This window comes from Eucalyptus grandis, chromosome 7 (genome assembly GCF_016545825.1).
Source record: "Eucalyptus grandis isolate ANBG69807.140 chromosome 7, ASM1654582v1, whole genome shotgun sequence".
NCBI lineage: Eukaryota > Viridiplantae > Streptophyta > Magnoliopsida > Myrtales > Myrtaceae > Eucalyptus > Eucalyptus grandis.
This window is the reverse complement of record NC_052618.1, coordinates 5,668,300-5,693,303: the sequence shown is the minus strand read 5'-3', so window position 1 is coordinate 5,693,303 and position 25,004 is coordinate 5,668,300. Positions and strand designations below refer to the sequence as shown.

Here is a 25,004-nt window from a genome sequence, read left to right as displayed (position 1 = left end):
ATGCAAATATAAATCTATGTGCTATGTAATTAATAAAAATTAACCAATAATTTCCTATGTAATAAATGAATAAACTAAATCGTCAAAATTTAGGTGTCAACAACATCATATAGATTGGGTTGCATCATGTTATGCTATGTCATCTTGCCACATCATTGTAACTTGCCATGTCACCATGCCACATTATATATGCCACGTCATTGCCTTGTCACCATCCATGTCATGTCCTCAATTCCATGTCATTTAGTGATTACATGTCGAAGTTCATTTAATTAAAATTGCATGCCATATTAGAGTAATTTTATGGGATAATGACACATACAGTCTCTAAACTTTTGCCCAATGTACAATTTGGTCCATAAAATTTTAATTTATTCAATGTTGTTCCTAAACTTTAACCAAATGTGTAACGTGGTCTCTAAACTTTTAATTTGTTCAATATATTCCCTAATTTTTTTGTAAATGTTCAATCCAGTCCTTAAACTATATGAATATATTCAATGTAGTCCTTGATCTTGAATACTTATGGAAGGACTATATTACACATATCCATACAATTTAAGGACTGGATTGAACATATACCGAAAGTTTAGAAACTATATTGAACAAATTAAAAATTCATGGACCATATTATACATAGAGTTAAAGTTTAGGGATCATATTGGACAAATAAAAAGTTTAAAGACCAAATTATACATTGAACCAAAGTTCATGGACTATTTGTGTCAATTTCCCTAATTTTATTTTATCTTCTCATGTCATTAGAATTTGATCATGATAATAGCAATTTTCATTAGTTGCATTCAAATCTAAGTTTGCATTATATAGTTTAGTCTTCATTACAAAAAGAGAACACAAAAGAAGTTAATTAGAATTGCATATTTATTTTTTAAAAAATCATGGCTGGGCTAGATTTAGTTTAGTGTTTGAATTTTGCTTTCTTGTAATTTATTTATTCCATGCTTTGATTATTGAGTGTCATTTTTAAAGTTTGTTCACCTAGGCCGGCAGGGTAGCTGCATGATGCATGCGCGCCTGCCGGGAAGACTTACACGGTAGAGGAGAAATGGAGGGGGATCCGGGAGTTGGGGGAGAGAAAGGGAAGAATCGGCGGCTCGTTTCCCTTTGCTCTCAGCCGGATGCACTTCGCCTCCTTGGCCACGCACGACCAGCCGCCTCCACTGTCGCCGTCCAACGACATCCAGCCGGCGTCCTCACCCTCGTGGTCTCCTCTCTCCCGATTCCCACATCGCCGGTGAGTTCCTTTTTCGGTTCGACCCTTTTTCCCCGAGGATCTCGGCTCGGAGACATCGCAAGGCAGTCGGCCATAGCTCGATTCGTTTCGAGCTCGCCCTCTAGCCGCGGTCTCCGAGCCGGGTAGGGACCCCCACCGCCAAACGCTCGCTCCGCAAACCTTTTGTCGGCTCGCCCTGCTTTGGTCAAGCCGGGGAAACGGAGGCCCGTTCTTTCTTTTTGTTAGTCCGTACGCGTGTTGGGTTTTATGGAGTCGCTGCTGTTGATTTCAAGTATGTCTTGGCGATTTCTTCTAAGTCTGGATGTGCGGTCGGGTTTTGAATTGCTCAATATTCTCTCTTCAATCCACTGCGCACCATTTGTTCGACAAAACAATTTAACCAAGGCCGTACACAGCTTCTTCCTATTTTGGGTTGCTTCGAATGTGTCTTGATAGGGTTCGCTCAATGGTGATCTTTCACTGACCTCAACCAACATATGGTTTTTTGTTTTTTTGTTTTTTTTTGGCAAGGAACGTATGGTTTTTTGTTCACCGTGGTTTTATATGCTTTCCCCCCTGTCAATCTCGTTCGATGCATCAGTGGTGAGTATTTGATGAATTTTTTTTTTTTTTTTTTTGGTCGAATATTTGATGAATGTTGGCGAGGTCATAAGTGGGGAGAGCAATTTACCAAAAAAAAAAAAAAAAAAAAAGTGGGGAGAGCTCATGCCTAATCCAAAATGTAAGCCTACTTAGGCATTACCTCTAAATCAATAAGTCCATTCCTCTCTCTGGACAGAAAAAAAAAGGTTGCGGCTCTAAATGTATAAGTTTGTGATTTTTGTGCCATTATCCCTTTTGTTTTATTAGTTATGTTACCTAACGTTCAATTTCAACTTGCTTAGTATATGTTTTGAGTTTGAATTAGTGAAGGAAATCCAATTCAAGACCCACATATGACTTGTAACTTCATGTCCGAAAAAGCAATTCTTTATTGAAATGCTTTTCACATTGAAGTTGGATTCCTGAGTTGAGTCAGCAAGTCACACGAAAACATATAAAAATGGAATTTCACTCGGTCATTGTGCATTAGAGCTGACAAAAGAAGCGTGAAGGTTTTTCCTTTGTTATGGATTATGAGAGGTTGTGAGATAATAGTTGTGAGTTTTGCTTGAGGTGTAATTTAAGGTTGAAAAACACCTTGAGCGATTATTAAATTTGCATTTCTTTGATTCATGATTGATTACTAGGTGGTTGGCTAGGTTCAACATTTGGATCAAATCATGTAAATTTCTTATATACTTATTATTTTGCGTTGATTTCTTTGATAATTTTTTCATCTTGCATTAGACTTGAGTTGCAAAATCCGTTTCTTTCAGCATTATTTCACAGCACAACTCATTCAACCAATTAAGTTTCATTTGACTTTGTACCATAAGATTAAGAATTATGTACTGTGGAAAAGTTTGGTCAACGCAAGGAGTGGCTATAAAAACAGCGATGATTTTACGGGACAAGACTTATCATAATTGCGCAAGCTTCCAAAGCCGCTGCGTACCTACTTTACAGATTCGAAACCATAATTTGTTGAGTACAAACCAATGAAAACATGCCCCTTTTCCTTTTCCATACACGTTATCATTTAAAATTCTAGAAAATCAATTTAAGTTGCCCGCAATATTTTTGAATAAAAGAGAAAATATTATTGAAATGACATTAGAGTAATTTAACATAATCACATTCTCAAATCCATAATCTTTACTTCATGGAAGTATTCTCCCACACTTTACTTATATTATCAATTAGTGGAGGCTCTTGAATAAATTGATTGTATCATAATTAATCCGAAAGTTGCGAATTGATATAATCTATTGGCCAATCTTTAGGTGAATCATTTGAGGGAAGGTCACGATAGGCAAAACTTCTATTATTATTATTTTAAAAAAAATTGGATATTTCAATAATACATCCATTCGGATTCATATGGGACGGATGGCGATCCCAATTAATCCCAACCCAAATCACTAATCACACCTGGGTATTTTCACCAAAAACAGAGGGAACATCGCCTGTCGTTATTGTTCGTCGGAATCTCTCAAAGTCTCATTTTAGGCGGTTGAATTTGTGCTTTCTTTGTTACTGGCATTTGCATCTTTGTCTTTTGAAGTCGGTTGTCCTTCAGCAATTATGACCTGCTATCCGCGAAACATTATTTTACACTCACCTAAACTGATGCCTTGACCCACAATTCCGTCATTTCGTGTCCGGACACATTTATTGGTTTCTGCCTAGCTTTGCCAATGGACAATAAGTTGCTGTCCCTTCCCATTTCTTAACCCGAGAATCATTTGGCCCTTTATATAAGATCGCGAAAGGAAAAGAAAACTTGGAGGAAGAAGTCATGGAAAGTGCTGGTACGAGCTTCAACGACCGAAGGTGGTCGCTGAAAGGCAAGACCGCTTTGGTCACTGGTGGAACCAGAGGGATTGGGTCAGTCTCAGTTCACTTTCTTGGTGACCATTTACACATGATTCCAGCACTTTCTTTTAGTCTCTTGCTCTTGTGTGGCAATTTCAATTCAATTCTTGATCAATCTGTCTATGGATAAGGTACGCGATCGTAGCAGAGCTAGCGGGGCTCGGCGCGAGTGTGCACACTTGTTCTCGCAACGAGAAAGAGCTCAACGAGCGAGTGGAAGAGTGGCGGGGCAAAGGATTTCAAGTGAGGGGTTCGGTCTGTGACCTCACTTGCAATACCCAAAAGGAAGAGCTGATTAAGACCGTCTCCTCTGTTTTTGATGGCAAGCTGAACATTCTGGTTAGTAACACTCAATAATCATCGTCTAGCAGTTGCTATGGAAGCAATTTTTGTTTCTATCGATCTCTTGTTTAAGTCTAGCAAGAAGTCGAAGTCTTTAGTTCAATTGGTTTGTGGTTTTGGTTACACATAGAAGGACAATTCTGCAAATTCTTGTTCAATATCTGCTGCTTTGATAGCGTTCTGTACTTGGCAACTTCTGGTTTAATTGCTGCTGCTTTGGTAGTGTACTGTACTTGGCAACTGAGTTCCTGTTCAAGTAACGTCAGTGACCTCATGAAAATCATTCGTAAAGATAAAAAATTACATAACTAATCAGACGCTACTTATTAAATTAATTTTACATTTGATTTAAGAACCCGGTTTCAGTTTGAAAGGTCAGTCTCATTTGTAATATTTTAATCACTGAACCCACCGAATAGAAAAGGGTTCCGGGTGTAGATAATGGATGTGTTGGCTGTCGAAAATCCAATCTTCAGATTGACATTGTTTTATGTGTGCTGAATCAATAGACAATGGACAAGTTGGCTGCACTTGTTATGATCAGACACAATAGCATTTAATTCATTATTCCGCTACTACTGCCCTCATTCAATTCTCCTGTAGTCTTGTTTCCAAGCTCGGTTTTGATGCTAGTACGGCTAACGCAGGTAAACAATGCGGCAACAGTTGTTCTTAAGGGCGTGCTAGATCACAGACCAGAGGACTGCTCTTACGTGTTGAAAGCCAACCTCGAGTCCCCTTACCATTTGTGCCAACTTGCGCATCCACTCCTGAAAGCTTCAGGAGACGGCAACATTGTTTTTCTTTCCTCAATTGCGGGTGTTGTAGCTCTACCTGCACTCTCGATTTACTCTGCTTCCAAAGGTACGATGATGTTTTGTCCAGGCTCTTCCTTGAAGGGTCATTTCCAGCACACTGTACACGGCTCATGAACTCATGTCGCTCTTCCAGGAGCTATCAATCAGCTTACCAAGAACTTGGCATGTGAATGGGCGAAAGACAACATTCGGATCAACACGGTGGCTCCTGGGCCTGTGAAAACCACCATCACGAAACCTGTATTAGTCTAACCGATATCTCTATCCGGATTTCGCGTCTTTTGAAGTCTTTTGGTTATAAACTTTTGTACTTGACTCAGTTGATTTATAAAAGCATGTTTTGTTCGTAAATCTATTGTCCTGCTTTTCTATCTCGAGATGATTACTATCAGAAGATTTATTATTTGCTTCTGCATGTGCAATAAAATGAATAAGTTGGCGATGCGTCTTGGGACGTCACAAATTTTATCGACCTCCGAGAATGGGCATGCGCTCGAGGACTGGGGCGCGACACCTAAACCGTTTTTCTTTTCCCCTGGACGGAAAAAGAGAGGTCGTGACACCTATGTTCGGTCACTTTTGTTGATTTGCAACTTGAGAACATGAACACCCCCCCCACCAAGGTCAGCAGCAGCCACGGCTGCTGGGCTGGTAGCTAATTTGAGCCATAGAAAAATAAAGAGCGTGTATTTTATTGATACTTAGACGGACTAGGGTCAGAATGACCCATGGAGCCTACGAATTCTAGATTTGAACATGATCTTATCTTACAACTAATCTATTTTTACAAGAGAAGAAAGATGCTACTGGACATATGGATGTTTTCCCAAATACAGGGGATGGAACTAAATTAGAAACCAAACCATGAGGCTCATCGTCCACCTGAGAGATGGGATTCTGCGACAGAAGACAAGTCCGTAAATGCCTTGGAGGTGGAGGACGGATAAGACGTGGCCAAATGGTCAAAACCTTCGCGATGAGCGAACATTAACCCGCCTGAGGAAAGGCCCATGGACAACAGATCCGGCATCGGAAGATCACCCTCCAAGTACTGCAAAAGTTGACGCATGCTCGGCCTCATCAACGGGTCAGAGTGGGAACAGATCAACCCGAGTTTCAGCACCAACTCCATCTCTTCTTCCACAAATTCTGCCCCCAACCTCGGATCTCTAGCCTCGAGAATTGCACCTCTGTCCCAGCAAGAAAATACCCAGTTGACTAATTTCACGCTCTCCGGGTCCCGAAGCTCTATCGGCCTTCTCCCGCAGGCTACCTCGAGCAAAAACGCTCCAAACGCATACACGTCGGTGTTCCTAGTGGCCTTGCCTGTTCGCGTGTGCTCAGGGGCAAGATAACCGAACGTTCCTACCACGTGAGTCGTTTGAGGGTCGGTTCCATGGTTGTATAGTCTTGCAAGCCCGAAATCTCCAAGTCTTCCATTTAATTCAGCATCTAGCAAGATATTACTCGCCTTTATATCCCTGTGGATCACCACTTGCTCCCACCCTTCGTGCAGATAAAGCAGCCCAGATGCCACTCCTTTGATCACTCTGAATCTTTGCCTCCAATTGAGGGTCACCTTTGGTTGGTTATGGAGGTATTTGTCGAGGCTCCCGTTGGGCATGTAGTTGTAAACCAAGAACAACTCCCCTTTCCGACGGCAGTAACCGAGGAGCGAAACTATGTTGCGGTGACGGAGCCGGCCAATGCTGACAATCTCTGCTATGAACTCTCTCATGCCTTGTCTCGACTCGTGTGAGACCTTCTTCACCGCAATCTCTATCTTCGATGTGGGTAAGATTCCTCTATAGACCCGACCAAACCCTCCTGTCCCTAATAGCTCTTGCTCCCGGAATCCTTTTGTCGCAATATAAAGGTCTTTGAACTTGAACCGGTGCGGGCCGTAGTCCCTCTCCCACTCTTCGAGGACCTCAGCGAATCTCCTTTTCCTTCTTATCACGTAAACCACGCTGAAGATCGGCATTGATACAACGAAAAGAACCATCAGCGGGAGCCCTATAGTCAGTACTTTCGACGTCTCCTTCTTACCGATCCGAGGAAGCTTAGGAAGTTGGGACAGGGCAAGTGCCTGAGCCTCTCCATTTACCCTGAAGCTCCAACCCAGAACATAGTGAGAAGTTAGGACCGAACCGATCGATGATGAGAAGCCGACATACATGCTCTGGTTGATGATTGACGAGAGATCCTGCCTAAGAGACAAAAGGGGAGTCTGCGGTTTTTGCATGTTGATTGGAGCCAATGTGACATTGATCCGCTTTACAGTTCCATCGTAGTCCACCCAAACTTGCATTTCTTTACCACTGATTAGAGTCAAGTTCTTGAACTCACCACCATCTACATAATACCCCGCCTGAGTTGAGTTTGCTGATGTCAACCCATTCAAGTCGATTCCGACATGATTATCGTTGATGTCTTTAAACTCTGTGTTCTGGATCGTGTCGAGTTCCACCCCAAACACATGATTGGTGGAGTTGCCGTTGTCAGTTTCGTTGAACATGCCAAGGTATTGGCCCCCTAGGGACCCAGGGAGGCCTCTTTGGGGCGCAATCACAAAGACGATCCCATGGCCGCTCAGAGTGGCATACTGAGGTTGAATTGCGAAGACGAAAGCGGTGGAGAAGGAGTAGACAGAGTCGTTTGGCGAGTTCTTGAACTTGACAGGGTCGGGATGGAAGGTGTGGCCCTTCTGCTGTTTGGTGGCATTGGTCAGCTTCAGGAGGCCATTGGAGGTGACCGCGGCGATCCCATCAAGGCTCAGATTGGCCGATCGGAAACCATTGTAAACAAAATTGGTCTCTTGAGCGTAAGCAAAAACTGGTAGCAGAGAGAGCACGGCCAGAATCATGAAGAACATGGCTCAAACTCAAAGTCTGCTTAGCAATTAGCTGAAGAACGATGCAGCTACAAGGGCTATAAAAATCCAGAAGAATCTTTATCTAACAACGTCAAACGAATGGTGCAGATTTCAAAAATTTCTGCTCCACATGAGTCCTACGATTGATGAATGACTTGGACTTAGACGAATCCAATAGAGCCCTGTTCATGAGGCAAAGAGGACTAGGACGAATCCAATAGAGCCCTGTTCACGAGGCAAAGAAGACTAGGACGAATTCAATAGAGCCCTGTTCATGAGGCAAAGAGGACTTCAAGGTGAGAGATAGAACTTCGATTTCATATTGCATTTGCGGTCGCGATGACTCTGAATAAACAAATCGGACGGATGCTACTGAGTAGTTCGCAATCTGACTGCTATGGACGTTGCAAGAAGTCATGGCCTCCGAAACGGATGACGACATTTTGTCGGGGAGAGAAATTGGAAGGTGGGTGTGATGGAATCGAAAGCCCGGTAATTTTCTTCCCATAATAAAACAAGCATGTGACAGTACTACTTGTAAGACAAGGGGTCCGTCGGAATATTTGAGGGAGGATCAACCCATGGTGTAAGGATGAAAGAACGACGAAAGTCCACACTGTTGATTTCTAGACTGGTCTACCATATGGTCCGTGAGGAACACGAAGTTTTGTCCAAATGGCCGGCGGCCAGTGGGCTGTGGGTGGTGGTTGGGCGGCGGCGGGCGGCAACGACAAGCAGTGGGCGGCGATTGGGCGGCAGTAGGCGGCGGTCAGTGGTCAATGGTCAACCGTCTATGAGTGAGAGGAAAAAACAAAAAAAATACAAAAATTTATGGATCGTACCAAATGCATTTCTATTCTTTTTCTATTCCAAGAAAATAAATTTTCTATAATTATCAAACGCCTTATTTTACTTAGAAATTCTTCCTAGGAATAAAATAGAAAAAACTATTTCTGAAAAGAAATTGTTCCCCGGAACAAAAGCGTTACCAAACGTGAACAAACCCTTAGAGCGTGTTTGGTAACCATTTTATTCTAGGGAACAATTTTTTAATCAGAAATAGTTTTTTTTTTAATTTATGTTCCCGAGAACAATTTCTGAGCAAATGAATGTTTGGTAACTACACAAAACTACTACAAAAAATTTCTATACTTGAAATATAAAAAGAATAGAAATATGATTGATAACTGTATAAAATTCTAATCCAAAATTTTCTCAAGTGTTTTTTTTTTTTTTTTTTTTTAATGAAGTGTAAACTTGGTATTGAATTCTCATTCTCACGGACTACTCACCAATTTAATTTTGTTCATGGTGAGTGGAGAAAAATATTCTTAAGATTGTCATGTGTACATACTTGGAAGAAAATTTTGTAAGTAAAGTTCATACAATAAGAGCTAGCAAAAAAGAGAGTATCTTATAGATCTCTACATGGACCCTTTCATACATGACATCACAATTATGAAGTAATATAGTTCATTGTTCAACTTCATCACATTGACTTTGATAAGTGATTACTTAAAACAATATTACAAAAGTCGGAAACACAAAGTCATGAAATCTCAAGCATATTGTGATCCCTTGTCATTTTATTTGTAATACTTATCCTAAGCACGTTTATCCCAAGTGCCTGCTCATGCAATGTATCATCTGCAACCTCCACTTCTCTAGGTCCGAATGGATACTATGGATCTCCATATAGGAAACAATCTATGTCCATCCTATCTTGATCACGAATATAATTATGGAGAGCACAACATGCAATTACAACAAGTGATTGCTTCCGAATTATAAATGGAGACATATGTCTCAAAATGTTGAAGTGATTCTTTAATGCCCCAAATGACCTCTCAATTACATTTCTTAGTGAAGAGTGCTTGTGGTTGAACAATTCTCTTGTTGTTCTTGGCCGTCTCCCATTCCCTCTATAAACGTTAAGATGATACCGTTCACCTTTAAATGAAGTTAAAAATCCCACAAGTGTAGCATAACCAGAATCTATCACGTAGTATTTTCCTATAACATGATATGTATGTGTATATATATATATATATATATATATATATATATATATTTGTTGTGATATTCAACCATAATATAATCATAAAGAAAGTTTGTCTTTATAAACAAAGTAAATACCAGGTGGTGGTCGGGGAAATTGCAGTTTAGGAGTTTCGAGTACTGCCGAAAGCACTCAATAATTGTTGGTAGATCCTTCCCATCTAGCATACACGAAAGTAAATTTAATATCAAATGAGCAAACACACAGCACATTGTAGGTGGTAATCCATTTTCTGCCTCTAAATGGAATCTGCTGAGACATCGGGACGATAGCATTTATATGGGTGCCATCTATAGCACCTACGCAGCCCTGTCAATTTATTACCAATCTAATATTATATAAGATTATCAACTATATGTATTTGATGGTATAGAATTGATATAAAAATCATATCTTGAAGTAGCGTTTATGACTAGGATCCATAAGAATTTCTCATGGAACGACATCAAAGGACGGTAATCTAATTATCTCTTTTGAAAGTTTGAGAATTGCTTTCAACATTATGTTGAAATACTTGCTGATCGTTTCTCCCGAATATTGGAATCTCTCACATAAATCTCTATTTGAGCTATTGTGACTAACCAAAGATAAAAAAAAGTCCCAACTTATTCATCTATTTGAACATATCAACTATCTTTCAACCAACCTCTTACCCTCATTAAATCACATAGATTTAGAAAAACATGTTTCTCTATCCTGAAGGCTTCATATATTCTATATGAATATCCATAAACAATCTCCACTTTCCATTCGGGTCTTGATAATTTACTGTCCCTAATAGGTTTTTTCGTATGCACGGATGTGTCCATCACAACTATGCACAACCACGCTATTAATATGTCAAGATCATCATCATCCAAGAATTGTTCAACCGGTTCCATTTGCTCATTAGACACACTATTTGATCCTCCTTCCATAGTACCTATATCATCTCACAAATATAAAAATATCAATATAGATTTTGAAAATATATCCAATAACAATCAATAACACAAGTCATAGTGTGATGTCTCAGTAGCGTCACATACTAAGTGCAATCGAAAATTACATGGATTGTCATCTTGCAGGACTTATTAATCTCAATTGCCGGACTACAGCGTTCACCTTTAAAGGTTAGCATGTATAACATGGATATTTTAAGATCTAAACTTTATATAACAAGGCTATCATGCAATAGTCCTGTCAACTAACATTAGACAAACCAACTAGGATCATATATAAAGATCATGAGAAGCTTCATTTCTTTCCTGTTAAGATCATTCGGGCTTACAAAAATCAACTTGGATTACTTACAAGTTTTTCACCTATATACAACATACTTACAAGTTCAAAAACAAAGGCATAAGTAAACAGCCAGGGAAAAGGGTGAGGGGGTTCCTAACTCCACTATCCCACTCTAGCCCACGTCCGTCAAAAAAAAAAAACAGACGTCTTCTCCAGCTTCTACACGATCTAGGCGCCTAAGCGCCATCTGTCCCAGCTCTAGGTCCTCCAGCACCAAAATGAAGGAGGCCAAACAACTCTCCTTCGTGGTTTATGAACCACGCGACAAACCTCATCGGAATCAAATCTGCCCTGCCGTCGTCCATCCACAGCGTAGCCTCGTACTTCATATAGGTTAGCTCAATATCAAGATCATACACATCATGGAAAGATGCATCTATATGCGCAATCACCCTGTAACGAGGCTATCGGCAGCACGTCCATACTAACGATATGAAAAAGAAAAAGAAAAATAAAGGAATGAGCAATGCCAATAAAGAAGCGATAACACTCTAACCTAGACAATCCACAGCTGCCAAGAAGACAAGAGAAGCATAACCAAATAGCTTAAGATACTAAGATAGGATTGTCACATGTATGGTTAATTGAATACTGGAACATCACAGGAATGATTGCACCATACTAAAATGTCAAATGCATATGTATACCTCATGCTCTAAATCTGTGCCAAGATGTAATGCAACAACAATGGATGAACTCACATGCCAAGTGGAATTTATATTATAGTGTGAATATCAAGTCCACCCTCGATCAGTTTACCCACCGGAATGCCGCTAGCCCAATCGAGTCACTTCCGGAATCCCACATCCGGACTTCCACAATATTTTTATCATGGGCATCTCACTCCGAGGCATCTCAATATCACACAACTGAGGCATCCCAAGAACACACAGCATAGGGCATCTCACTCCAAGGCATCCCGGTATCCCACAATCTAGGCATCCTTGATCACCTACAAGGGCATCTCACTCTGAGGCATCCCAGTCTCACTCAACCGAGGCATCCAAGAACACACAGCATGGGCATCCCACTCCCCGGGGCATCACCGGCATCTCAGTACCGATGGAAACCTCTTACTCATTTCAAACACACATTCCACACATCACACCTTTGATTAATGTCATCACAGCACGCACAAGACCTTAAGAGCACACAATTCACTCAAGCATAATCAATCATCAGAACACATCACTCTCATGCGCCAAACATCCACACAAGTCCTAATTATAAAGTAAAACCATTTTGGCACCTCCCATTTCATGCCTAACAGTTTTGCCCCATAATCAAGCACAACGCATCTCATTCATTGCATGCGCATGTCACTCTTGGTAACTATACAATGACTTCACTTCAAATGATGGAAGAGACATTCTCATGCTCGAACTAACCACTATCATGAGATCATTAGACTCCATATATTTCATGAAAGTCAAGTACAAAAGACACAACAACCAATGCACATTCTCGGATCAAGGCAGTATATGAGCAATTGTGGGCAGTTTCAAACGTAGACACAGAAAGTACATCTATTATTATCGGAATGTTACAAAATTTTAGCATGTTATAGAAAAGACATAGATTAACATTTTCTGTGAAGAAACCTAAGTCTATATCTCAATGTATTAAGACCAGTAATTTGCTGCCTTCTTTCTAAAATTCTGCAGCATCTTCCAGATTTAGTACTTACAGAAGAAAGATTGTTTCACTACCCGAACCTCGTCCGTTTGTTTTCAAATTTTGACATGTTATTCCTCAAGATGTGTTCTACAACTTTCATGAAGGGTTTAAGGTCCAATTATTTATAGAAAAGTACAGAAAATTCGTAGAACTATCGAAGGTTTTGCTGTCTTCAGCAGAACAGCTTACTGTTTCAAGGAGAATTACTCTCGCCAATACATTTTCGCATGAATCTCAATATAACTAGAGATAGAAACCTAACTTAATTAGTATACTCTTAAGTAACTTGTTATTTTCCTTAATTACATCATTAAAATTCAAGGTGACACATAACAAAAGGTTTTTCTATCTCTGTTTCTCTAGAACAGAAAGCTTTGCACCGTTTTCTTCATTTTCAGCTCAACTAAACCATTTAATTTCTCTACAAATTCCTCTTTTAGTATTCTGACACTTCTCCACAGCATCTAAGGGTAGCCACAGCAGGTCTTCACTTACCTACAACCGTCCACAGCTCAATCCAAGGCAAATACTCGCATCTTGACTCATCTACAGCAACATGCAGCACTTTTCCTCACTCGACAGCCACCTTTCCAACTTACTCAACCAACTCAATGTACTCACTCTCAATTTTTGAAACATGCAAGGATTTAACATGACATGCAAGGACTCACAGCTTCAATCTATAGTTCATCTAGCCTATTTCAACACAAAACAGAATCATCACACCTAATCCTCCACCATTTGGCTAGTTCCGTGAGTTCCCTCGACAAAACAGCGGATAACTTCTAGTTTAGAGACTTATATTTTCCTTACCGTTGCTTAGCTTCGTTGGTGACTCAAGATCCTTCGAGAATTTGCACCTAAACTCATGCAAGAACAAGCAAAGTCACCGGAGCTGCTGCTGGTTTGCTTCTGTTCGAACCAAGAGAGAGAGAAAGAAGAAGAGAGGTTCCGGTTTGTCTTGGAGAGAGAGAGAGAGAGGAGGAAATGACGTGAGTTATGAGGGAAATAGGCTATAGGTCTAATCCCTAGAGTAGCTTAATCATTAACAAACTTAATGATTGTGTTCCCTCACAACTTCGGTTCAGAGGGAAAGAAGAAAAAAAAACCGAGGGCGGGAAGAGAGAGAGAGAAGAGAGAAGAGAGGGGGGTCGTGGCCTTCATGCATGATTCCTTCCCGACGTCTGGCGTTCAATACCGATTAGTTTCTAATCCATGTCATTAGTCAATTTATTAGTTTCTAATGCCTTTCACTAAATTTCATTCCGAATCCACTAAATTTCAATGTCCTTGTAATTATACAAATTTATGAAATCACATGACACATTAATAACTTGGCGTTAATCTACGAAGAATTTATCGCAAGAAATGCTAAAGTTAGTAATCGACATTAGCATTAAAATTCCTTAACTAAATCCTCATAACGATAATCTATAAACTTAAGCGGAAACGAAAACACTCAGGCCTAAATACCCGTCTCTGGCCCACCAGGCTTATCCTACAACAATCACGGCCCACTAAACTTAATTTACCATTCTAACAAATCCAATTCTTGGCCCGCTCCAAGTTAAGCCCAAGTCCATAACCTATCCTTCGGCCGATCAAGCCCACCTCAAGAACTCGTGCGGCCCGCTAACTTCTTAAGCCCACACAATCCTCACGGCCCATCGGGCTTGCTTTTTGGCACGATTTAAAATAATCCAAGCCCTTAACAATCCGATTACACTAATAGGGTTGGTGAATTTTTGGGATGTCACACATAGAGTCTCAATAGGAGATGCCATTACATATAAATACAAGAGTCTCAACACTAATATCTTTAAAAACTAAATATTAATCGATAACATAAGTTATACAGTCTAATGAGTCCCCATGCAATCCATAATATATTTCTAAACATCTCCTAAAGACATTGAAGAAGTCCATTTCTCCTTATAGGTGAGGATTTGATGAAAGCCTCCCTCCATGGGGCACTAACGCATGCTCGTTCCACTGCTTTATTGTAAATATCTTGCTCTAGTTCATGCATACTAACTAGGACATCGATCACAGTAGATATGGAAAAATGGTCTACAAGTGGTGGTGTAACCCCTAAGGTCGTAGAGCCACCAACGGATTGACTTGCCCTAGCTTTTAAAAGATCTTGTATGGCTTTGCAAGTGTCAGCAATACTGGATTGGTTAGTGCTTTTCATGAACTAAAGTTGCAGCATTGTCAGATGTAAAGACTCTCATCAATGTGGTGTTCACTGAAGTCATCTGCATTGCCACCACCATTGTCACCGCCTACATTGCCATCACCATTGTCATCTTCCTCCGACACCATCAAATCTTCAGCATTTCCTGTGGTGTGATCCCCATTAACATATGTACTACCAAATACAATACATAGCTCGGAATACTGAGGAAATCCATCCTTCTTGAATTTTGCTCAATCGACATTATCCTACAATTTTCACAATAATGACATTTCAGCAACATAATCATACATTTTAAAATTTACATCTACAATGATAGAAAGATACCTTGATGTGAGATTTCCATATTCTTGGATCATCGACAACAATTGTTTTATTCATGTTATCTTAACCAAATTCGGACTGAGAAATGAGTTTCTTAAAACTGCCATACTGTTTTCTCAGTTTGTTTACCTTGTTCTTCAGCTGTACTATGCTATATTGGAATCCTATCTGTGTAATGAATTCAATCTATATATTCTTCTACCTCGCTTTGTTGTAAGTAGAAGAGGTGCGATTTCCCTTTTTGACCTCATCCGCTAACAAACTTACAAATAGGTTGGTTACAAACTCGATCCACCTTGCACTGAATGTCCGTTTCTCATATGCCATTTAACCTTGACCGGTTGAGCATCATATGAGTTTTGAGTTAAATCAATAACATAATACTATAGGAACTACACGCCATACACAAAATCATTCTCAAGAGATGCAAGTGGAGAAGACTATAATGACAACATTGACAATTCTTGAACTAGCTTGTATAGAATAGAACATAAGTTGCATCTTGAGCTACAAGAACTACATAGTACTATGACTATCAATGATCGATGAAATAGAATGATCAAAATGAAATAAAGAGCATTGTGAGAAACCTACCAAATTTTGGAGATGCGCAAGATTTTGGAAACACCAACGTCAATGGAACTGCGCAAGTAGCAAAAAGAATATGTCAAGCGAGCAAGTAGAAACCGGTCAAGTAAGAATGAAAAACGTGACAAAAAATAACTGAAAACCAAACCAAGCTCAAGTACACAAATAGGAAAAAATTGAATCCATGACAGCCATATCACGCGTCATAGATTACAAAAACCTTTCAAAGAAAGAAATAAATGTCGAAGAAGAAGATGACTGATTCAATGTTAATGCAAACAAGAGTTCTAGACCAGGTGAGATGTATCAAGGATGAAACTAATTTTCTGGTGTTTCAACAATTTCCAGAGTAGTAACTTCCAGCGTTGTAAACGTGATAAGGTTCGATATCAAACGATCCACAATAGACATGATTCTGTTTTCAAGCCAACTAAACCGTAGAAAAAGCCTAGTTGAAGCCAAAGGTCAACATTATACCAAACAAAATCGATGACGAAAAGAACAGCCCCTAAAGCAGTTCTTCAAGCAGTCTTTTCAGTTTTCTCCCGTAGCACATAAGATTAAAAATCCAATCCGTTGCCACAGCTCGTTTAGGATGCTAACCAAATGCTTCAAAGTTCAAAGCCCAAAGTGAAGATCAGACCTCCCTTCCTATTACCTTCGATTCAAACTAGCAAAGAAAGAGAACGGTGAATTCTTCATTTCAGGCAAGCCAAACATGTTGCAATCATCAAAGACAATCTCTAATCCCCAATGGGAGGTCTGAATTACAGCACTGCTCACTGGAGCCGCGCTAGCTTAGGGCTTGAGCCCTCCCTGCGCTTGCTCCAGCAAGCAGTGTTGGCTCGGGCCTTGAGCACAAGGGCTCGCTTGAGCGAGCCGTCACCTCTTTGCGCTGGCTCGAGCGTGAAGGCTTGCTTGAGCGAGCGTCTTGTAGATCTGGGTGAGCACTGGCTCGAGCAAGCAGCGATGCTCACAGGGGAGATGCTCGCTCGAGCGAACAGCGCTCGCCTGCGAGTCGCTTGCTTGAGCGAGCAGAGCAATGATGCTCGCTCGAGCGAGCAAAAGTTTTCGCTCGAGCGAGCAGCGCTCGCCCAGATCTGCGAGACGCTTGCTCGGGGCTCGAGCGCCAGGGCTCGCTCGAGCGAGCGTCTCACAGATTTGGGCGATCGCTAGCTCGAGCAAGTCGTCGCGCTTAAGCCTCGAGCAGCCGTCGCCCAGATCTACAAGGGGTTGCTCTCGCCGAAGCCCTCGTTAATCAACTTAACCAAGCCCTCGCCAAAGGCGTCCATCCCATGGTTGCAGGTCAGCAAGATGGATGAAACTTACCTTGAATAAGAAGCTTCAGCTGGTGAAGGAGTAGCAGTTGTCAGTGCCAGAGAGAATGACGAGTTAGGAGGCGTCGAAGAGGATGATGGTGGAGAAGTTGAGAGACGCCGGAGAAAGGAGGGACTTGAGACAGAGAGGGTGCAGGTGGATTGGCTGAGACAGAGGGCACGACCTGAAGGAGAAATAAACAAAAGAAAGTTTTGAGTTTTTGTTTTTTTGGTAACCTAGGAACCCGTAAGCCGGCAGCCGGCGAGCAAACCTTGGGGGAGTGACTGCAGGACCCACCACCACAGTACTCTAGGTAAGAATCCTTAATGACGCCTCTGGAATTCGAACTCCTCCCCTTCGTGAGGGGGAGAGAGCCCCAAGTCAGCTGCGCCGCTACGGGCGGTGGTGAAAGTTTTGAGTTTTTGTTCTTTTGTTTTTTAGAAATTTTTCCCGGAAACAATAAGCTACTTTTTTTTTTTACTTCTTGTTTCTGTTCCAAATCTATTCATGTGAACAAATCTATTTTTTATTCCCGAAAATAAAAGTTTTACCAAACACATTTCTGTTCTTTGTTTGTTTTCTGGAACAAAAAAACAGAAATTTTTATTCTAGAGAACAGAAACAACTTTTAACAAACAAGCCTGCCACATCCCAACCCCCAAAAAGAAATTTTTGTGCACGTGTATAAAGAGAGAAGTTCTATTTATTTTTTAAATTCACATTTTCTGGGATGAGGTTATTGGAAAGAAAAAAAGGGATTTAGATAATTATAAGAGGAAAAAAAAAAAAGGAAAATATTTGAAGGGAGTGAGTTATATGGTTGTTAAGATGCAAGCGAGGAAAACAGAGGGAAAAAAGAAGCATTGTAATGTGAACAACCTTTTATGTATTCATAAATAGAAATAGAATAGTCTTACAAGTGAGAAAGAAGAATGAATTTATTGGGTAATGCACAAATCTGTTCAAATACCTACGAATCCTTTCACATGGTTTTAGAATATACATGAAATCACCGGATCTATCCCTCATAATATCTCATGATCCCTTCTAATCATTACCTTCCATCTTTTCTCCTCCATCCAAACACGATTATTTCTTTAGAACCCTTTTTCTTCCCTCCGAATCTCTTCTAACAAGCATGGTGTCAGTATAGATCCGGCAGTTCATTTTGACACTCTAGCGCATGCCACATGCTGTTTACACATCGTACGTCAATCAATGTTGATGTGGGTTGTTTTAGTAGCAGTCATGGATACGCGGCGTGTAGAAAAAAAATTTACATAGATTTTATAGTTGATAATAATCCTAGAGAGATATAGATACAAATCTGGGTTAGTTTAACTAGACAAGTCTTAAATCATAATTTCATCAAGATGGGAGCATGCGTCTCGGCTCTCTAGAATGTGAACAGGAAGTTGCTTAGCAATATTCTTTAGTTTGACTTTGTGGTAAATGCGTTACTTGGGTCTGCTAATTTTAGATGACTAAAAGCTGACGTTAGGAACCAAAATCTCAAGCACCGTTGATTTTCTTTGTTCATATATGTTCTCTTTTGTAACATCATTGTTGATCTTCCAGAGTCTGATGGTGGCTATGGCCACGACAACCTCAGTGACGGTTGGGCAAGTAATACCTAGATATCTCCAGTGTCGCACCACCCCGGCCACAATTGGCTTGAGGTTGCTAAACCCCACTTCAACCCGCCTAGGTGGTGGCTATGGGCCACTGTCTCTCTTTAACTCTCTTTTGCAATTTCTCCTTTTATCATTGCCTGCACGCGTGCTTCAATTGGAGGCAGCCAGATGCCTACATGCACTCAATAACCTTCAACGGTGGTAAGCGGAGCTGCTACCATTTCCCCTTATTTCTCTCTCTCTCTCTCTCTCTGAGGATTTGAGGACTTTTATTTTTGTAATATTTGAGATTTTTGGACTAGGTCAAAGAAAAGGTGGTGGGACCCACTTTAAATAAAAAATGAAAAGGAAAAAAAATTGGAACAGATAAAAAGGAAAAGAAAGCCCACATTCGGGCATAAGTGCAGGCAAAGGAAAAGAGGAGAGAAGAAGAAAGAAGAAGAAGAAGAAGAAGAAGAAGAAAGAAGAGAGAGGGCTTTGTGTGTTCATGCTGCGGGCACCTCACCAAGCTTATCTACAACGCTCGATAAGTGATTGCACCCTTCGTTCTTCCAATTATAGTAGTTTCGGAGTTAGGGCTTGAAATTCGGAATTTTGGGAAAATCGAGCAGCGAAGTCCAATTTTGGAGTCGTTGAGCCATGTACTTTTATAGAAATCTTAGTTTAGAGTGTTGTGGAGCCATAGGACTTTACGGGTAGTGATTTGAGCTTATGGTTGATATTGCTAGTATGAGTACCTAGAGGGGGGTGAATAGGTGCCTAAACAATTTATCGATATACGGAAGCGATTCTTAGCATATAATAGAAAGTAAATTCTCTCTTAATTAACAAAATGAAATACGATTGAGGTAGAGAGAGTAAGGAAGAGAAAATTGAACACAGGATTTATAGTGGTTCGGCTTATTCTAAGCCTACGTCCACTCTTCCGCACTGACAGCCCACCGGCTGGATTTCACTATGATCAAAAGAGAAATTACAGCACAGCTTTGCCTTGATTCCACAGTGTAGATGTTCTACCACACCTCCTCAAGGTCTCTCACAAATATAGACTCTCTCTTTCGTATATAAGTATTCACTCAAAGGATTTGTCTAAACAAAAGGAGCTTCAGACTTTGGAATTCTTCTATCGCGCACACCTTGAACAACTAAGATAGTCTTCCTTATATACTCCTTTATGCCAGCATACCCGTTGGTACTTACCAAAGGAATTCCTCCAATCTACCCATTGGACGGAATCAATTAGGAAGATTGTCCAAGCTATAAATGGAACGTGTTGATAGCCCATCAATCCTGTTCGCCCATACAATCAGGATCTCGGTTTCCATAAGCAGAACCTTCCAATAATATTTAGGCAATCACCGGATCTTCAATTTATCGAATCAATCTTCGATCAATCAAAGGACTCCGTTTATGTCTTCTCCAGCCATGAGATCTTCTCCAGTTGATAAGGTTAAATCCTCAACGAAACATCCAGTTCGGATAACCTTTCTTCAACGGATTAGAGGCTGTTAATGAAGATAGACTTTGAGTCTTGAGTCTAGCTGTCCCAAGGTCTTCAGACTTTAAATAGCAGAGTCTGCAAGCCTTTAGACTAGACTGATAGAAACGATTTGTCAACTTCAAAACACTTCAAGAAGATTTCTCCAACAATGGTTTGTCCGAAACAAAATTTCGAAGTTTCACGCGCGCAAAGTGAACAGTACACGTCCACCAACTTTGGACCCGTATTTTGTCATTTTTCCGGCTTGATTTTGGGACGCCAAGTTGGGATTCTTGTAGTTTGTTTGAAAGGCTTTCTATTGACTATAAGTACGTTCGTGACATCCCAAAAATTCAAGACAAGCTCTAAGGTGTATTAAAGCCCATAATTAGGTAATGAAATTACCTATGGTTTATGCTTTAGCCATTAGTCTCCTCTTAAGACTAAGTGATATAGGCTTGTGTTCATGAGTTTTTCAATTAGTATTATAGGATAAATTAATAAGAATGATTTATTCTTGGCCATGCGAAATTTAAAATTTGAAATCTATAAAAGAAAGAATTAAAGATGAATAATTGAAAGTGAAATTGTGGGTTTAATTAGGTTGGGCCTTAGGCCCAATAGCTTGGACTTTTGGTGGGCCAAAGGGCCGGCCCATTGAGGCCCATGAAGAGGTGACCATCGACCAAGGAAGGGAAGAGTGGCCGGCCCACTTCTTCCAAGCCCAAGCCCAAGCCCATCTTGCATGTGTCTTGCCAAGTGGCAAGAGGAGGGCTTCAAGCATTGGCTTGTGGAGAGGCAAACCATCATTGCTAATGATGGGAATTAGGGGAAATAAAAGGGGGAGAGAGAGTGGCCGGTTGGGGGTTTTCGGCCAAGCCAAGAGAGAGAGAGAATTGCTGAGAGAGGGAGAGGAACCGAGGAGGAGAAGGAGCCGTCCGCCCGTCGCCGCCCGTTCGCCGTCCGTGTGCCGTCCGTGTGCTGCCGTCCGCTTGATCTTAGAGGCAAGTTAGGATCGTTTTCTACTCTTGCATGTGTGTCTTGCATGTGTGATTGCTCGATGGTAGATCTCGGATGTTTAGGGTAGGCAAAACCGAAGCTAGAGTGTGACTTGTTCTTGAAAAAGCTTGCTGATTTCGTGTAAACCGCCTGACCCAGAAACTTGTGGAGGCTTGCATGCATGTTTTGAGTTCGATTTTGACTTGGACTCCTTCATGAAAGTTGTAGAAAACATCTCAAAGAATAACATACTAAAATTTGAGACAAAAAGGCTGAGTTTTAAGGGTGAAATCCATCCTCTACGAAAAGGCTAGATCTGGAACGGTTTTGTCGACCTCTTGATGGTTTTGTGTGCTGCATGTCACTTTTACCGAGAATCTTCCTTTGAATTATTCATAAAACTTGTAGATAACATCCTAAATACTAACATACTCAAATTTGAGGAAAAATGAGCAAGTGTAGCCTAGTGAATCGACTTACTCTTGAAGACGGTAAATCTGGAAACACGGTACTGGACACCCGAGAATTCTTGGACCCATATGGTGACTATTCTTTGGAAATTTCACTTAGATCCCTTGATGAAAGTTGTAGGGAACCTCTTGAAGCAAAACATATCCAAATTTCAGAGGAAACTAAGAAGAATAAGTGGGTGAAAAATCGATATTTCGGAGATAGCTATACTGGACGTTTCGGTGTTAGAAACAGGAGCTTCGGACGCCTGTAGAAAATTATCTAGAACGAATATGGCCTAGATGTCTCATGAAAAATCTACTTTAGTTTCTTGACTATAACCTGGTAAAATCTCATAATTTTCGGAGGTCATTCGGGTATTTGAATCGAATTATTTCAAAAACTGCACAATCTGTTTCTATCCGAAATTGCATGCTGTATTCGTGCGAGTTATATCTTCTTGTGTGAAACTCTTTTGAGCATGTGTTCTTCATGAAATTGTTATCTTATTTTCTTGTCTATCACATGTCCTGATTTTATGATTTTTGAGAATCATATGGATATTTACTTTAAATGCTTTCAAAAATTGTACAAGCTGGAATTTAGTAAACTTCAAAAAGGCATGATAAATGGACTATTCTAAATGGTATGGACTCCATGAATTGTATTGTTATGAATGATTATGTCTTGCTGCATGTATGATGATGATTGAGATGCATGTATGAATTCAAAGGATGAAAATGATCTTGATTGCCATCACATCACATGCCATGTTAAAATTGAACTATAATTGAAGATGTGAATTGAGATAAGTGAGAAGGCCATCGGAGGTGTGAGTTGACGATGCCCCAGGAGTGTCGGGATGCCTGGCTAGAAGGGTACGGCCGGTTGGCCGGTGGCCTTAAATGGCCGGATGCCGGAGGGTCTTCGGGAGTTTAGAGATACCCGGAGAGTGGGGGAGCCGGAAGCTCGGCTGGTATTGAGCGGAGGGATGCCTCGCGATGCCAGTTGGGGTGCGAGATGTCTAGCTAGAAGGGTACGGTCGGTTGCCCGGTAGGTATTGGCTGGAGGGTCCGCGTGATGCTAGTTGGGGTACGAGATGCCGGAGCGTGGGGGTGCTTTGGATGCCGGCGGGTATTGTGGGAGGGTTCTCGGATGCCGATTGGGCGCAAGTGATGAATATGGGATGCAAACATTTGTCCCGGGAAAGAGAAATGTGGCGGTCCAAATTGAAAAAATGAAATTGAGAAATTGAAATTGAATTATGCATGATGGTATATGCATGATATGATGATGATGGGTGCATGGATGCATGGTAATGATGATGGTACATGTGATATGATGATGATGAGTGCAGGGATGCATGGTAATGATGATGGTACATGTGATATGATGATGATGAGTGCAGGGATGCATGGTAATGATGATGGTACATGTGATATGATGATGATGAGTGCATGGATGCATGGTAATGATGATGGTACATGTGAGATGATGATGATGAATGCATGGTAATGATGATGGTACATGTGAGATGATGATGATGAGTGCATGGATGCATGATGATGGTAAGTGTATGACATGATGGTGATGACTATATGATGATGTATGTACATAAGGTATGGTGACATGTGCATGATACCAAGGTAATTGTGCATGGCTTTAATGACATGTGATGCTATGATTGTGATGACCGTGTGATGCATGATGCATTGAGTGGTTTATTGGTCCTTTACCTGCTGAGTGGTTGTACTCACCCCTTCGGGGACAAACATTTCAGATTAGCAAGATGCCGCTCCCTGCTGTCATGCGGGGCGTCTTTTACGGCCTTCCTTCGGATGTAGAGGTCGAGTGTGTGGAGATCGACTGTCCCACCATTCCCGGTTTGACATTCATTCGAGTACGCGCCTTAGTGATGTATGACATGGGCCTGGCTGAGGGCTTTGTCATTCAAGAGTTCATATCCGTTCATGTTCGTCAGAACGGAGTGATGCATGGGATGTTGTCGCCGCCACTGCCTGATGCACCGGGATGGGTGTGAAGGCCCGTGTGTGAGAAGTAGGAGCCGAAACTTTTTGGGAGTAGCCGCCGCTGTTAGATGGAGGACGTCATGTGATTACTTTAGGGGTCGTAGTATCTTTTTGGGATGTGGCCAAGTGTAGCTGAAAATCTTGGCTTTCTTTTGTTGTATCGACCCGCGAAAAATCCATCACGAAAATATGTAAATAAAAGTGGCATGGCTTTATCTTTTCCTATGGTACTTAGTGGTGTGCATCGTATCATGATTGTTGGAGGGAGAGATGGTGATATTAAATTTTGCTTCCGCTAATGAGTCGCATTGGGACCGTTTCAAAAAAAAAAAATGTCTATGATTTACGACGCTTCTTCTAAGAGATGTAATTAGTGTCCATTAGGTGTAGCAATAAGTGCCTGCGGCGACCTAAGGTGCTTCAGGGTGCCACAGCCTCCTTTTTTGGTATCAGAGCAATGGTTGTAGGTTGGAGTGATAAAGAGCCTCATTTGGAAATTGAGGAACATGATGACAATGCACATAGGATATAAAACAGAATAATTGATTAACTTTGAATAACGGGTGATGAGTATTCACTCGTAGATCCCTAGTAGTTAATTTTGAGTTGTCTTTAGGTACCAATAACATGTATATGTTACTTATGTAGTAGTAGTAGTTGCTTTGAATGGAGACAGTGAGTCTCAGATTATTCTTGAGGCAATGCTTGGAAATTGCAGAAAAGTCATGGTGCGAGCTGGAAGTGCTCATTCATCGAGGGCTGAAGCCTCTGCTGCTAGGGCTAAACCCCGAATGGGGAAGACATCCTGCAGACATTGGCCAATATTGGAAATCTAATGGAAAGGCAGGCGCAGCAACAACCTGGAGCAGAACGCCGTACTCAAGGATTGGTGGAGCAGTTTTTGAAGCTGAAGCCACCTAAGTTCGGTGGAATGGGAAGTCCTGAGGAGGCGGAACATTGGATTGATGGAATGGAGCAAATTTTCAGGTTGTTGGACTGCACTGCTGTTGAGAAAATAACTTTGGCAGAGTACCAGCTGGAGGGAAATGCAAATTTTTGGTGGAGAGCATCGAGGGACACAATCTTCCCACCAGGTACTGAGGTTAATTGGGAAGAGTTTGTGAGAGCTTTCAATAGAAAGCATTTTTCTGACTGTGCTAAGGATAGGAAAATTACTGAATTTGTTCAATTAGAACAAAATGAGCTGACAGTAGACTA

The 25,004-nt window shown here is 41.0% G+C and overlaps 3 protein-coding genes across 3 annotated transcripts; 1 reads left to right on the top strand and 2 right to left on the bottom strand.

The window, feature by feature from the left end:
• Nucleotides 1-1,217: 1,217 nt before the first annotated feature.
• Nucleotides 1,218-5,145, top strand: LOC120296345 (tropinone reductase 1-like). The gene is made up of 5 exons (XM_039318212.1): nucleotides 1,218-1,255; nucleotides 3,600-3,724; nucleotides 3,844-4,051; nucleotides 4,702-4,918; nucleotides 5,006-5,145. Exons 2-5 carry the CDS (start codon nucleotides 3,636-3,638, stop codon nucleotides 5,122-5,124), a joined length of 633 nt encoding a protein of 210 aa, XP_039174146.1. The 5' UTR covers nucleotides 1,218-1,255; nucleotides 3,600-3,635; the 3' UTR covers nucleotides 5,125-5,145.
• A 386-nt stretch (nucleotides 5,146-5,531) lies between these two features.
• On the bottom strand, nucleotides 5,532-7,747 carry LOC104452533 (L-type lectin-domain containing receptor kinase IV.1). Its single transcript, XM_018876912.2, has one exon. It carries the CDS (start codon nucleotides 7,745-7,747, stop codon nucleotides 5,744-5,746), a length of 2,004 nt encoding a protein of 667 aa, XP_018732457.2. The 3' UTR covers nucleotides 5,532-5,743.
• Nucleotides 7,748-14,527: 6,780 nt separating this feature from the next.
• On the bottom strand, nucleotides 14,528-19,048 carry LOC120295776. The gene is made up of 4 exons (XM_039317341.1): nucleotides 19,018-19,048; nucleotides 17,206-17,377; nucleotides 15,883-15,930; nucleotides 14,528-15,212 (listed from the first exon to the last, which is right to left on the bottom strand). Exons 1-4 carry the CDS (start codon nucleotides 19,046-19,048, stop codon nucleotides 15,092-15,094), a joined length of 372 nt encoding a protein of 123 aa, XP_039173275.1. The 3' UTR covers nucleotides 14,528-15,091.
• Between the last annotated feature and the right edge of the window lie 5,956 nt (nucleotides 19,049-25,004).